The following is a 14,244-nucleotide window of genomic DNA, read 5'->3' on the forward strand; positions in this document are numbered from 1 at the left end:
AAATGGAAGCAATGCATTTCCAGACAGGTTAAAAAAAGGAACTTATCAGAAAATAGGATGATTATTTAATTATAAATTGCAATAAGAGGCTTCAGATCCAAATCTTATAGCTATTTTTTTTGAGAGAGTTTCGCTCTGTCGCCCAGGCTGGAGTGCAATGGCATGATCTTGGCTCACTGCAACCTCTGCCTCCCAGGTTCAAGCGATTCTCCTGCCTCAGCCTCCCAAGTAGCTGGGATTACAGGCATGTGCCACCACACCCAGCTAATTTTTGTATTTTTAGTAGAGAGGGTTTCACCATGTTGGACAGGCTGGTCTCGAACTCCTGACCTCAGGTGATCCACCCACCTTGGCCTCCCAAAGTGCTGGGATTATAGGCATGAGCCACTGCATCTGGCATAGCTATTGTTTTAAAATCACCTTTCCCATCCCTCCAATTAGTATTACATGTTATCTATAAAACACTGCTAAAACCACACATACCTTTTTTTCTTGGCCTTTCTTTCTACATTGGTTTCTCCAATGCTGATAAACACGAGGGGGGAAAAAGCTCCTGTTAATAGAGTGATTATACACAGCTCAGACAAGCCCTTCTGCTATCCCCCAAATCATTTTACTCTGGGGAAACATTCTTTGTTTTTATCACATATAGAGTACAGTATTTCTTATTATAAGCAAGTGGAAAGTCTGCCATTGTAGGCTGTATACGGTACATGCAGTCAACTTAACCAGCATTTAAGCAATACAATGTATCTTGGCAACTGTATAAAAGTCAGGTAGGTTAGTAGTTAAGATGATTAAATTTTTTTAGTCTGGAACTTAGGCTGATATAGCTATATCACTACTTCCTGAACAACAGAACAAAGCTAACAGCACAATAGCCGTAATTTGTAGTTTGAGTTCTCAGAATCATATAAATAGCCATTTCATAATTTTTCAAAAGCAGCCCTTTAATTTAAAATAACTATTTCTTTTTCTGCATGTCCCCTGTTATTTACTTTTTTTTTTTTTGAGATGAAGTCTTGTTCTGTTGTCCAGGCTGGTGCAGTGGTGCAATCTTGGCTCACTGCAACCTCTGCCTCCTGGGTTCAAGAAATTCTTCTGCCTCAGCCTCCCGAGTAGCTGGGACTACAGGTGTGTGCCACCAAGCCTGGCTAATTTTTATATTTTTAGTAGAGACAGGGTTTTACCATACTGGCCAGGCTGGTCTCAAACTCCTGACCTCATGATCCGCCCACGTTGGCCTCCCAAAGTCCTGGGATTACAGGTGTCAGCCACCCTGCCTGGCCGAGTTATTTACTCTTTAAAGACCAGAAATTTAATACTTCAAAACTATGCTCACTCACATTATTTATAAAGAATAAAGTCTGGTAAATCTGAATGAAAGGGACAAATGGCTTGCTGCTATTATTCTGTCAAACAACATGCATACTAAATCAGGTTTTTAAATTACAGAATTAGGCCAGGTGCGGTGGCTCGCACCTGTAATCCCAGCACTTTGGGAGGCCGAGGCAGGCAGATCATTTGAGGTCAGGGGTTCGAGACCAGCCTGGCCAACATGGTGAAACCCTGTCTCTACTAAAAAAAATACAAAGTTTAGCCAGATTGGTGGCACACGCCTGTACTCCCAGCTACCCAGGAGACTGAGGCAGGAGAATCTCTTGAACCTGGGAGGCGGAGGTTGCAGTGAGCTAAGATTGCACCATTGCACTCCAGTTTTGGCGACAGAGCAAGACTGTCTCAAAATAAAAACAACAACAACAACAAGAAAAAAACAGAATTAATTCTATCACCACTGTCCTGTAAATTTAACTTTTTTTTTTTTTCTTTTTGAGACAGGGTCTCACTGTAACCCATGCCACTGTTACTAGAGTGCAGTGGCATGATCTTGGCTTACTGCAACCTCTGCCTCCCAGGCTCAGCAATCCTCCCACCTCAACCTCCAGAGTAGCTGGGACTACAAGCACGCACTACCATGCCTAAATTTTGTATTTTTTGTAGAGACGGGGTTTTACCATGTTGCCCAGGCTGGTCTTGAACTCCTAAGCTCAAGCAATCTGCTCACCTCAGCTTCCCAAAGTGTTGGGATTACAAGTGTGAGCCACCACACATGGCCAACGTTTTTATATTCTGGCCTTCTCTATATTTCCTAGATAATGCTTCTGTCCTTGTTTCCTGAGTCTCCAAACATAAACATGTATTTATGTAAAATTTTTTACACAATGGAATTACTTACGGAATTGTCATTTGGGGAGTAAAATAAGAGGGTGAAGTATACTTATTAAATTATAACTGAATCAAAATTCAGTAGTCTTTTTTTTTTTTTTTTTTTTTGAGACGGAGTCTCCCTCTGTCACCCAGGCTGGAGTGCAGTGGCAGGATCTCGGCTCACTGCAAGCTCCACCTCCCAGGTTCATGTCATTCTCCTGCCTCAGCCTCCCGAGTAGCTGGGACTACAGGCGCCTGCCACCACGTCTGGCTAATTTTTTTGTATTTTTAGTAGACACAGGGTTTCACCATGTTAGTCAGGATGGTCTCGATCTCCTGATCTTGTGATCCACCCGCCTTGGCCTCCCAGAGTGCTGGGATTGCAGGTGTGAGCCACAGTGCCCGGCCAGCAATCTTTTTTAACAGAGCCAGATTCATGTAATTATATATATTTTTAGACCAAAATACTTGTGAGATACAATTAGAAAAACAAAAGTAAATGTCAAAATAAAATTTTATTTATTTATTTTTTGTGGAGATGAGACTTGCTGTGTTGCCCAGGCTGGTCTCAAACTCCTGTCCTCAAGTGATCCTCCCACCTTAGCTTCCCAAAGTGCTAGGATTAGAGGTGTGCACCCAAACTAGAATGAAAATTTTCATAACCCATATTTCATTCTTTAGGACAGGGGTCTTCAAACATTTTTTTTGCTTACATTCCTAATAAAATAATTTCTGGAAAATTCATACTTGCAATTCTAAGTTTTAATATTTGCAAAGCGCATATTATATACATATTATAAGAAGTTCTACAATAATTTAATACCTATTATTCACATAAGAACATACTAACATTTTTAACAGCTGATACTTTTTTTTTTTTTTTTTGAGGTGGAGGCTTGTTCTGTCGCCCAGGTAGGAGTACTGTTGCGCGATCTTGGCTCACTTCAACCTCTGCCTCCCGGGTTCAAGCAATTTTCCTGTCTCAGCCTCCTGAGTAGCTGGGATTACAGGTGTCCGCCACCATGCTTGGCTAATTTTTGTACTTTTAGTAGAGATGGCGTTTCACCACGTTGGCCAGGCTGGTCTTGAACTCGTGACCTCAGGTGATCCACCCACTTTGGCCTCCCAAAGTGTTGGGATTACAGGTGTGAGCCACCACGCCCGGCCTTTTTTTAAGAAACAAGGTCTTGGCAGATACTACTTAGCCCAGGGCCTGGTGGCTAGGCTGGCTGTCTCCTTTCCAGTTGGAGGCTTCTGCTGCAAACATTCTCTGCCAGATCATGGATCAGGCCAAGAAGCAGGTGAAGTTGATCCCCCTTTTTGTATTTATTGGAACTGGAGGTACTGGAGCAGCACTGTTTCTCTCGCGTCTGGCATTGTTCAATTCGGATGTTTGCTGGGACAGAAAGAATAACCCAGAGCCCTGAACAAACTGGGTCCCAATGATCAATACAAGTTCTACTCAGTGAATGTGGACTACAGCAAACTGAAGAAAGAGGGTTCAGATTTCTAAATGAAATGTTTCACTATAAAGCTCCTTTAGAATGAAGGTCTTCCAGAAGCCATCCGCACAATTTTCCACTTAACAGGAAATATTTCTCCTCTAAATGCATGAAATCATGTTGAGGTAATCTACTGGAGATTACACTGATTAATAAATAACTGAAAGTTGAAAAAAAAAAGCAAAACACGGTCTTGCTATGTTGCCTAGGCTGTTCTTAGACTTCTGGCCTCAAGTGATCCTCCTGTCTTGGCCTCCCAAAGTACTGGGATTACAGGCATGAGCCACAGCATTTGGCTGATAGTATAAATTTTAATAACTATTACATTAAAACAAACTTACTGGTAATGTGCATATATATATATATTTTTGGCGATATAGAGTCTCGCTGTATCACCCAGGCTGGAGTGCAGTGGTGTGATTTCAGTTCCCTGAAACTTCTGCCTCCTGGGTTCAAGTGATCCCCCTGCCTCAGCTTCCCAAGTAGCTGCAATTACAGGGTGCACCACCGCACCAGCTAATTTTTGTATTTTTAGTAGAGGCAGGGTTCTGCCACGTTGGCCAGGATGGTCTCGAACTCCTGACCTCGAGTGATCCACCCACCTCGGCCTCCCATAGTGCTGGAATTACAGGCGTGAACCACTGTGCCCAGTCTGGAAATGCATTTCTTAATGACAGATTTTTTTCTAGTTCAGGTATCTATAAATAAATATTTTTTCATGGTAGAATGTGACCAGGTTTGGCATCAATTAAATTCCTATTTTTAAATTCTATTTTTTCAGCAGAGATGGTTCCTTGGGAATTATTTCTTATTTTTTATTTCTTTCTTTTTTTTTTGAGATGGAGTTTCGCTCTTGTTGCCCAGGCTGAAGTGCAATGGCGCAGTCTCGGCTCACCACAGCCTCCGCCTCCTGGGTTCAAGTGATTCTCCTGTCTTAGCCTCCCAAGCAGCTGGGATTATGGGCATGTGCCACCAGGTCTGGATAATTTTGTATTTTTAGTAGGGACGGGGTTTCTCCATGTTGGTAAGGTTGGTCTCGAACTCCCAACCTCAGGTGATCCACCCGCCTCGGCCTCCCAAAGTGCTGGGATTACAGGCATGAGCCACCGCACACAGCTTAATTCTTTTTTATTTTTATTTTTATTTCTTGAGACGGAGTCTCGCTCTGTCACCCAGGCTAGAGTGCAGTGGCGCAATCTTGGCTCCCTTGCAAGCTCCACCTCCCGGGTTCACGCCATTCTCCTGGCTCAGCCTCCCGAGTAGCTGGGACTACAGGCGCCCACCACCACGCCCAGCTGATTTTTTGTATCTTTTTAGTAGAAACGGGGTTTCACTGTGTTAGCCAGGATGGTCTCGATCTCCTGACCTGGTGATCCACCCGCCTCGGCCTCCCAAAGTGCTGGGATTACAGGTGTGAGCCACCACGCCCGGCTTAATTCTTAAGTGTTACATATTTAACCTAGAGAAACCCTAACCTAAATAGATGGATTGGAATGGAAAGACTTTTGTTATTTCCATGTCACTCAATTCTCTGCATTCCATCTGTTATATTCCACAAGTCACATAATAATATACCATTAAAATATATATATATATATTTTTTTGAGACGGAGTCTCGCTTTGTCACCCAGGCTGGAGTGCAGTGGCGCAATGTCGGCTCACTGCAAACTCTGCCTCCCGGGTTCACGCCATTCTCCTGCCTCAGCCTCTCCGAGTAGCTGGGACTACAGGCGCCCGCCACCACGCCCGGCTAATTTTTTTTTGTATTTTTAGTAGCGACGGGGTTTCACCATGGTCTCTATCTCCTGACCTCGTGATCCGCCCGCCTCAGCCTCCCAAAGTGCTGGGATTACAAGCGTGAGCCACCACGCCCGGCCTAAAATATGTTTTTTAATTGACAATTCAATTAGGTCCTCTTTAATTTTGTTGAGGGAAAAACCTTAAAAAAGAATTTACTCTCAGCCAGGTGCGGTGGCTCACGCCTGTAATCCCAGCACTTTGGGAGGCCGAGGCGGGTGGATCACGAGGTCAGGAGATCAAGACCATCCTGGCTAACACAGTGAAACCCCGTCTCTACTAAAAATACAAAAAATTAGCCAGGTGTGGTTGCATGCGCCTATACTCCCAGCTACTCCGGAGGCTGAGGCACAATCACATGAACCTGGGAAGCAGAGGTTGAAGTGAGCTGAGATCGCACCACTGCACTCCAGTCTGGGTGACAGAGAGAGACTCTGTCTCAAAAAAAAAAAAAAAAAAAAATTTTACTCTAAAAAATTATGGCCAGCTGGGCACAGTGGCCCATGCCTATAACCCCAGCACTTTGGGAGGCCGAGGTGGGTGGATTGCTCGAGCTCAGGAGTTTGAGACCACCCTGGGCAACATGGCAAAATCCCATCTCTACCAAAAATACAAAAAATTAGCCAGGCGTGGTGGTGTGCACCTGAAGTCTCAGCTACTGGGGAGGCTGAGGTGGGAGAATTACTTGAACCCAGGAGGTGGAGGTTGCAGTGAGCTGAGACTGCACTCCAGCCTGGGTGACACAGTGAGACCCTGTCTCAAAACAAACAAACAAACAAAACTATTATGACCATTCACTTTCTCAGCACAAACACCACTATTCTGAAAAACCGTCTAGGTTTTTATACGTAAGGACAATACACTAAGGTATGTTAGAGATGGGTGAGAGGTATACCTTTCTTTTATGAGATTAGAGAAGCGCTGTTGGAAAAGGGGAAGCAGAAAAGGAGACCAGTAGGCAAGTTCTCACCAGATTTGTTTTAGGAAGAATTGTATATGAATGTTGATAATCTAGAAATTGGTTATGTATTCCTGCATAACTCTTGAAGACCTTTCACGTCACAAATTGGAAGACTGTTGCCTTGAAAGTCTAAATATTTAAGACACTATTATACAGCTAACAGCCCTTAGGAAGATGCTGCTTTTTTTTTTTTTTTGAGACAGAGTCTCCCTCTGTTGCCCAGCCTGGAATGCAGTGGCACAATCTCAGCTCACCGAGACTTCCACCTCCCAGGTTCAAGTGATTCTCTTGCCTCAGCCTCCTGAGTAGCTGGGATTACAGGTACCTGCCACCATGCCTGGCTAATTTTTTTTTTTTTTTTTCTGAGACGGAGTCTCGCTCTTTCGCCTAGGCTGGAGTGCAGTGGCGCTATCTTGGCTCACTGCAAGCTCTGCCTCCCTGGTTCACGCCATTCTCCTGCCTCAGCCTCCTGAGTAGCTGGGACTACAGGCACCTGCCACCACGCCCGGCTAATTTTTTGTGCTTTTTTTTAGTAGAGACGGGGTTTCACCGTGTTAGCCAGGATGGTCTCAATCTCCTGACCTCGTGATCCGCCTGCCTCGGCCTCCAAAAGTGCTGGGATTACAGGCGTCAGCCACCACACCCAGCTGCCCGGCTAATTTTTGTATTTTTAGCAGAGATGGGATTTTACCATGTTGGCCAGGTGTCGGCCTCCCAAAGTGCTGGGATTACAGGTGTGAGCCACCCTGCCCAGCCAATTCTTCTTTTTATAAACATAAATCATAGCATATTATATATTCTGTTCTCTACCTTAATTAATAGACCTGATACTTCTTGGATAGCTTTCCATGTCAGCTCATATAATCTATCTCTTAATTCAACTGTCATTTCATTGACAGTTGAGGCAAAAAAGCAAAATGATTAAGACCATGAATCTGGGGGACAAGCTGCATGATTTAACACTTACTTTTTCTTCTTACTAGCTGTATGACAATGAGTAAGTTATTCAACATCTCCTTGCTTTAGTTTCTTCATATGTAAAATGAAGACAATAATACTACCTACCTTAATAGTGTAGATATCAGGTTTAAATAAGCTAATACTTATAAAGACCCTAGAATAGTACTTGGCACACAGTAAGCATCCATTAAACATTAGTAACATTATAATTAAAATCTGGAGAACCACCATGAAACGTTTGGTCCTTTAATAAATTCTATATATACATTAAAAAAATATTCCTTTGGATACCACATGTAAACCTACCTTTGTTGTAATAATAATCTGTTTTCTTTTTCCTTTAAAGCTTTCTTTAGTTCTGCTGTCCTTGAGGGCCTATGTAGGTATTTTCTTTTTCCTGTGCATTCATAAGTCCAATGTCCAAATTCCAAGCATTTCTGACATCTTACATGTTGCTTATTTGCTTCACTACAGAACAAAAAATAGAATACAACCCTTAAAATTCTGTCTTGTGACTTTCACCCTGAAAACTATAAAAAATATAAAGGATAAAATTATGTTTACTCTTATGGTCCAATTCATAAAAATCAACATTTTACCCTTTATGTTATGTGAGATTTAATATAACAAAGTATAATAAGTGTAATGACATGGTTTGGCTGTGTCCCCATCTAAATCTCATCTTGAATTCCCACATGTTGTGGGAGAAACCTGGTGGGAGGTAACTTAATCATAGGGGCAAGTCTTTCCTGTGCTGTTCTTGTGATAGTGAATAAACATCACAAGATCTGATGGTTTTAAAAATAGGAGTTTCTGGCTGGGCGTGGTGGCTCACACCTGTAATCCCAGCACTTTGGGAGGCTAAGGCAGGCGGATTATGAGGTCAGGAGATTGGGAGACCATCCTGGCTAACATGGTGAAACCCCATCTCCACTAAAAATACAAAAAAATTAGCCAGGCATGGTGGTGGGTGCCTGTGGTCCCAGCTACTCGGGAGGCTGAGGCAGGAGAATGGTGTGAACCCGGGAGGCAGAGCTTGCAGTGAGCCAAGATTGCACCACTGCACTCCAGCCTGGGCAACAGAGCGAGACTCCGTCTCACAAAAAACAAAACAAAACAAAACACAAAAAACAGGAGTTTCCCTGCACAGTCTCTCTCTCTTTTCCTGCTGCCGTCCATGTAAGATGTGACTTGTTCCTCCTTGCCTTCTGCCATGATTGTGAGGCCTCCCCAGCCATGTTGAACTGTGAGTCCAATAAACTTCTTTTTTTTATAGATTGCCCAGTCTTGGGTATGTCTTTATCAGCAGCGTGAAAATGGATTAATACATATAATAAATGGTTAAAAGCATAGACCTTGAAGATACAGTTGAATTCAAATCTTGGCTCCTCAATTCTCTTCCAGTTATGAGAGACTAGGTCATTCAGACTACTTTCCGGCTCAGAACTAGAAAAGACCATCAAAACATTTTTAACGAGCTTCTTTAAGAATCAGAAAATCGGCTGAGCGCGGTGGCTCGTGCCTGTAATCCCAGCATTTTGGGAGGCCGAGGCGGGCGGATCACGAGGTCAGGAGATCGAGACCATCCTGGCTAACACGGTGAAACCCCGTCTCTATTAAAAATACAAAAAATTAGCTGGGCGTGGTGGTAGTGGGAGCCTGTAGTCCCAGCTACTGGGGAGACTGAGGCAGGAGAATGGTGTGAACCCAGGAGGCAAAGCCTGCAGTGAGCCGAGACCACGCCACTACACTCCAGCCTGGGTGACAGAGTCAGACTCTGCCTTAAAAAAAAAAAAAAAAAAGAATCAGAAAATCAGGCCGGGAGCAGTGGCTCACACCTGTAATCCCAGCACTTTGGGAAGCTGAGGCAGGTGGATCACGAGGTCAGGAGTTCGAGACCAGCCTGGCCAACATGGTGAAACCCTGTCTCTACTAAAATTAGCTGGGCGTGGTGGTGGGCACCTATAATCCCAGCTACATGGGAGGCTGAAGCAGGAGAATCATTTGAAACTGGGAGGCAGAGGTTGCAGTGAGCCGAGATTGCACCATTGCACTCCAGCCTGGGCAACAGGGTGAGACTCCATCTCAAAAAAAAAAAAAAAGAATCAGAGAATCAACAAGGGGGTAAAGAACAATCAAGCTGACCAGCTGAAATGGCTCACGTCTGTAATCCCAGACGTGGCCACGGTGGAAAGATTGCTTGAGGCCAGGAATTTGAGACCAGCCAGGCAGGACAACACAGCAAGACTCAACCTCTACAACAAATTTTGAAAGATTAGCCAGGGCCAGGCCTGGTGGTTCACGCTTGTAATCCCAGCACTTTGGGAGGCCAAGGCAGGCAGATAACTTGAGCTCAGAAGTTTGAGACTACTAGCCTGGGCAACACGGTGAAACCCTGTTTCTAAAAAAACTACAAAAATTAGCCAGGTGTGCTGGCAAACACCTGTAGTCCCAGCTACTTGGGAATCTGAGACAGGAGGCGCAATTGAGCCCAGGAGTTCGAGGCTACAGTAAGCTATGATTGCGCCACTGCACTTCAACTTGGGTGACAGATGGAGATACTCTTTTTTTTTTTTTTTTTTTTTTTTTTTTTTAAAAATGAAGTCTCACTCTGTTGCCCAGGCCAGAGTGCAGTGGCACGATCTCGGCTCACCACAACCTCTGCCTCCCAGGTTAAAGCAATTCTCCTGCCTCAGCCTCCTGAGTAGTTGAGACTACAGGCACGCACTATCACGCCCGGCTAATTTTTGTATTTTTTGTAGAGGTGGGGTTTTGCCATGTTGACCAGGCTGGTCTCAAACTCCTGGCCTCAAGTGATCCACCTACTTCGGCCTCCCAAAGTGCTGGGATTACAGGCATGAGCCACTGCACCCTGCCTGATTCTGTCTCTTAAAAAAAAAAAATGATGGCCAGGTGCGGTGGCTCATTCCCATAATCCCAGCACTTTGTGGGGCTGAGGTGGGCGGATCGCTTGAGGTCAGAAATTCGAGACCAGCGTGGCCAACATGGTGAAACCCGTCTCTACTAATACAAAAATTGCCAGGCTTGGTGGCACACACCTGTAATCTCAGCTACTCAGGAAGCTGAGGCAGGAGAATCGTTTGAACTTAAGGAGGCGGAGCTTGCAGTGAGCCGAGATCACGCCACTGCACCCTGGCCTGGGCGACAGAGTAAGATTCCGTCTCAAAAAAAAAAAAAAAAAAAAAAAAAAACAGAATAATCAAAACAAGATATGGAAGAAGACAGAAATCCAGAATTAAGTCAACTTTTGTGCTGGGTGTGTCTGTCCATCGCAAGAGGGTAAGCATCACATATTACAAGCTAGGGAGATAAACTCTGTGTCAGAGTTAAGACGAAGGGCTATATCCTACAAATAAACCCAAGTTTTTACAAACTTCAGCCAACTTCTAGTTACCTAGAAGACTGAGAAAAATCCAGTCCCTGAAATTGGACTGAGATACAGCCAAGGAAGAAAAAGAAGTAAAAGAATTGAAAAGGAAGAAATAAACCTGTCATTTCTTATTGATAACGCGTTAGGTACATTGTAAATCCTAATGAATCTACAGATAAAATATTTTGTAATAATTAGAATTAAGTGAGTTTAGCAAGGTTTTAAATTTGGGTCAGCAATTTTTTTTTTTTTTTTTGGAGACGAAGTCTTGCTCTGTCGCCCAGGCTAGAGTGTAGTGGCGCGATCTCGGCTTACTGCAACCTCTGCCTCCCAGGTTCAAGCAATTTTCCTGTCTCAGCTTCAGGAGTAGCTGGGACTACAGGCACACACCACCATGCACGGCTAATTTTTTTTATTTTAGTAGAGACGGGGTTTCACCGTGTTATCCTGGCTGGTCTCGAACTCCTGGGCTCAGGCAATCCACTTGCCTCAGCCTCCCAAAGTGCTACGATTACAGGTGTGAGCCACCACGCCTGGTACAGGTCAGCAAATTTTTCTGTAAAGGGTCAGGTAGTAAATATTACAGGCTTTGTGGAACAAGAGGCAAAACTGTGGATGTTATACAGGTACTCATATAACATGAGAGAAAACAAATTTCCGTATTTTGTGGATGAAATGAAGGCTCATATATAAACAACATTCTTAGCTTATGAGCCTCCAAAAACAGGTAGCAGGCAGGATTCAGTGACCATGGTTTGTGGAACCTTATATTAGCTATAGAGACACCATATAAAGATGAATTGAGTTTCTATATAACAAAAACAGTTTTCGTATTTTGTTTGTAGAGATGAGGTCTCCTTATGTTGCCCCGGCTAGTTTCAAATTCCTGAGCTCAAGTGATCCTCGCACCTTGGCCTCCCAAAGTGCTGGGATTACAGGCGTGAATCACTGCACCCAGCCACAAAAACAGTTTAAAAGGAACTTTTTTTTTTTTTTGAGATGGAGTTTCGCTCTTGTTGCCCAGGCTGGAGTGCAATGGCGCGATCTCAGGTCACTGCAACATCCACCTCCCCGATTCAAGTGATTCTCCTGCCTCAGCCTCCCGAGTAGCTGGGATTACAGGCGCCAGCCACCACACCCAGCTAATTTTTTGTATTTTTAGTAGAGATAGGGTTTCACTATGTGGGTCAGGCTGGTCTCGAACTCCTGACCTCAAGTGACCCACCTGCCTTGGCCTTCCAAAGTGTTGGGATTACAGGTGTGAGCCACCACACCTGGCTAAAAGGAACCTTTTAATTAATTTTTTTTTTTTTTTTTTTGGAGAAGAGGTCTCACTAAGTTGCCCAGGCTGGTCTTGAACTCCTGGGCTCCAGCAATCCTCCTGCTTTGGCCTCCCAGATTACAGACATGAGCCACTGCATAAGTGAACATTTTAAAAAGATAATATTTATAATAATCCTAAAAACTACCAAATACCTAGAAAACAGAGAAAAGAAGTGTGAGACTTTTATGCAAAAACAAACCTTAGGCCAGGCGTGGTGGCTCACGCCTGTAATCCCAACACTTTGGGAGGCCAAGGCAGATGGATCACGAGGTCAGGAATTCAGGACCATCCTGGCCAAGACGATGAAACCCCATCTCTAATAAAAACACAAAAAAATTAGCTGGGTGCAGTGGTAGACACCTGTAATCCTAGCTACTCGGGAGGCTGAGGCAGGAGAATTGCTTGAACCTGGGCAGCAGAGGATGCAGTGAGCCAAGATCACACCACTGCACTCCAGCCTGGGCAATACAGTGAGACTCCATCTAAAAAAAAAAAAACCCTGACTGAGATAAATTAAATACCAATAAAAGTAGCTAAACAAATAGAGGGATATACCATGTTCAAAGACTGGAAGATTCGGTATTATAAAATGTCAATTCTCCCCAAATTCCCGTATAGATTCAAAGCAATTCCAATAAAAATCCCAAAAGTTGGCCGGGCGCGGTGGCTCACGCTTGTAATCCCAGCACTTTGGGAGGCCGAGGCGGGCGGATCACGAGGTCAGGAGATCGAGACCACGGTGAAACCCCGTCTCTACTAAAAAGTACAAAAAATTAGCCGGGCGTGGTGGCGGGCGCCTGTAGTCCCAGCTACTCGGAGAGGCTGAGGCAGGAGAATGGCGTGAACCCGGGAGGCGGAGCTTGTAGTGAGCCGAGATTGAGCCACTGCACTCCAGCCTGGGCGACAGAGCAAGACTCCGTCTCAAAAAAAAAAAAAAAAAAAAAAAAAAAAAAAAAAATCCCAAAAGTTTTTTTGGGTGTAGAACTTAACAAGCTCATTCTAAAATATGTATACAGCCAGGCTTGATGGCTCTCTCTTGTAATCCCAGCACTCTGGGAGGCCAGGGTAGGCAGATCATTTGAGGTCAGAAGTTCGAGACCAGCGTGGGCAACACAGTGAAAGCCCATCTCCACCAAAAAAAATTTTTAAAACATTATCTGGGGATGGTGGCATGCACCTGTAGTCCCCAGCTACTTGGGAGGCTGAGGCAGGAGAACTGCTCAAACCTGGGAGGCAGAGGTTGCAGTGAACCAAGATTGTGCCACTGTACCCTAGCCTGAGCGACAGAGAGAGGCTCCATCGCAAAAAAAAAAAAGAAAAGAAAAGAAAAGAAAAAAATAGAAAAAAGTGGGCCAGGCTCAGTGGCTCACGCCTGTAATCCCAGCACCTTGGAAGGTCAAGGCAGGTGAATCACCTGAGGCCAGGAGTTCCAGACCAGCCTGGCCAACACGGTGAAACCCCATCTCTACTAAAAATACAAAAAATTAGCCGGGCGTGGTGGCGGGCGCCTGTAGTCCCAGCTACTCGGAGAGGCTGAGGCAGGAGAATGGCGTGAACCCGGGAGGCGGAGCTTGCAGTGAGCCGAGGACGCACCACTGCACTCCAGCCTGGGCGACAGAGCAAGACTCCGTCTCAAAAAAAAAAAAAAAAAAAAAATACAAAAATTAGCTGGGTGTGGTGGTGCATGCCTGTAATCCCAGCTACTTGGGAGGCTGAGGCAGGAGAATTTCTTGAACTCAGGAGGCAGAGGTTGCAGTGAGCCAAGATCACACCACTGCACTCCAGCCTAGGCAACAGAGTGAGACTCCATCTCAAAAAAAAAAAAAAAAAAAAAGTGTACAGAAATTCAAAAGGCCAGTAACAGACAAAATGCCCTTGTAAAACAACAAGTAGGGAAGATTTTAATTAAAAAAAAAAAGATGGATAACAGAAAAATAAGATGAAGTAGAATATGAAAAGATAGTACAAAAATGGGACTAGGGGCTGGTCACAGTGGCTCACGTCTATAATCCCAGCACTTTGGGAGGCCAAGGTGGGTGGATCACTTGAGGTCAGGAGTCCAAGACCAGCCTGGCTAACATGGTGAAACCTCATTTCTACT

The 14,244-nt window shown here is 44.4% G+C and overlaps 1 protein-coding gene and 1 pseudogene across 13 annotated transcripts in view; one reads left to right on the top strand and one right to left on the bottom strand.

Moving 5' to 3' along the window:
- The window catches only part of ZCCHC10 (zinc finger CCHC-type containing 10), a 32,046-nt gene that overhangs the window by 2,660 nt on the left and 15,142 nt on the right, over nucleotides 1–14,244 (bottom strand). For 5 of the 13 annotated variants that reach the window (XM_055299502.2, XM_063612460.1, XM_055299499.2 and 2 more), the window contains 2 exons: nucleotides 7,735–7,896; nucleotides 484–525 (listed from right to left, as the gene is read on the bottom strand). In XM_055299502.2, the coding sequence (XP_055155477.1) occupies nucleotides 484–525; nucleotides 7,735–7,896 (204 nt within the window). Of the gene's footprint in view, nucleotides 1–483; nucleotides 554–7,734; nucleotides 7,897–12,154; nucleotides 12,244–14,244 lie in introns of those variants that run through there. The other 8 variants (XM_063612462.1, XM_055299507.2, XM_055299508.2 and 5 more) reach the window with 4 other exon arrangements.
- Nucleotides 748–3,789, top strand: LOC129457633 (cytochrome c oxidase subunit NDUFA4-like; annotated as a pseudogene).

The sequence above is a fragment of the Symphalangus syndactylus genome, chromosome 11 (assembly GCF_028878055.3).
Source record: "Symphalangus syndactylus isolate Jambi chromosome 11, NHGRI_mSymSyn1-v2.1_pri, whole genome shotgun sequence".
In the NCBI taxonomy this organism is placed as follows: domain Eukaryota; kingdom Metazoa; phylum Chordata; class Mammalia; order Primates; family Hylobatidae; genus Symphalangus; species Symphalangus syndactylus.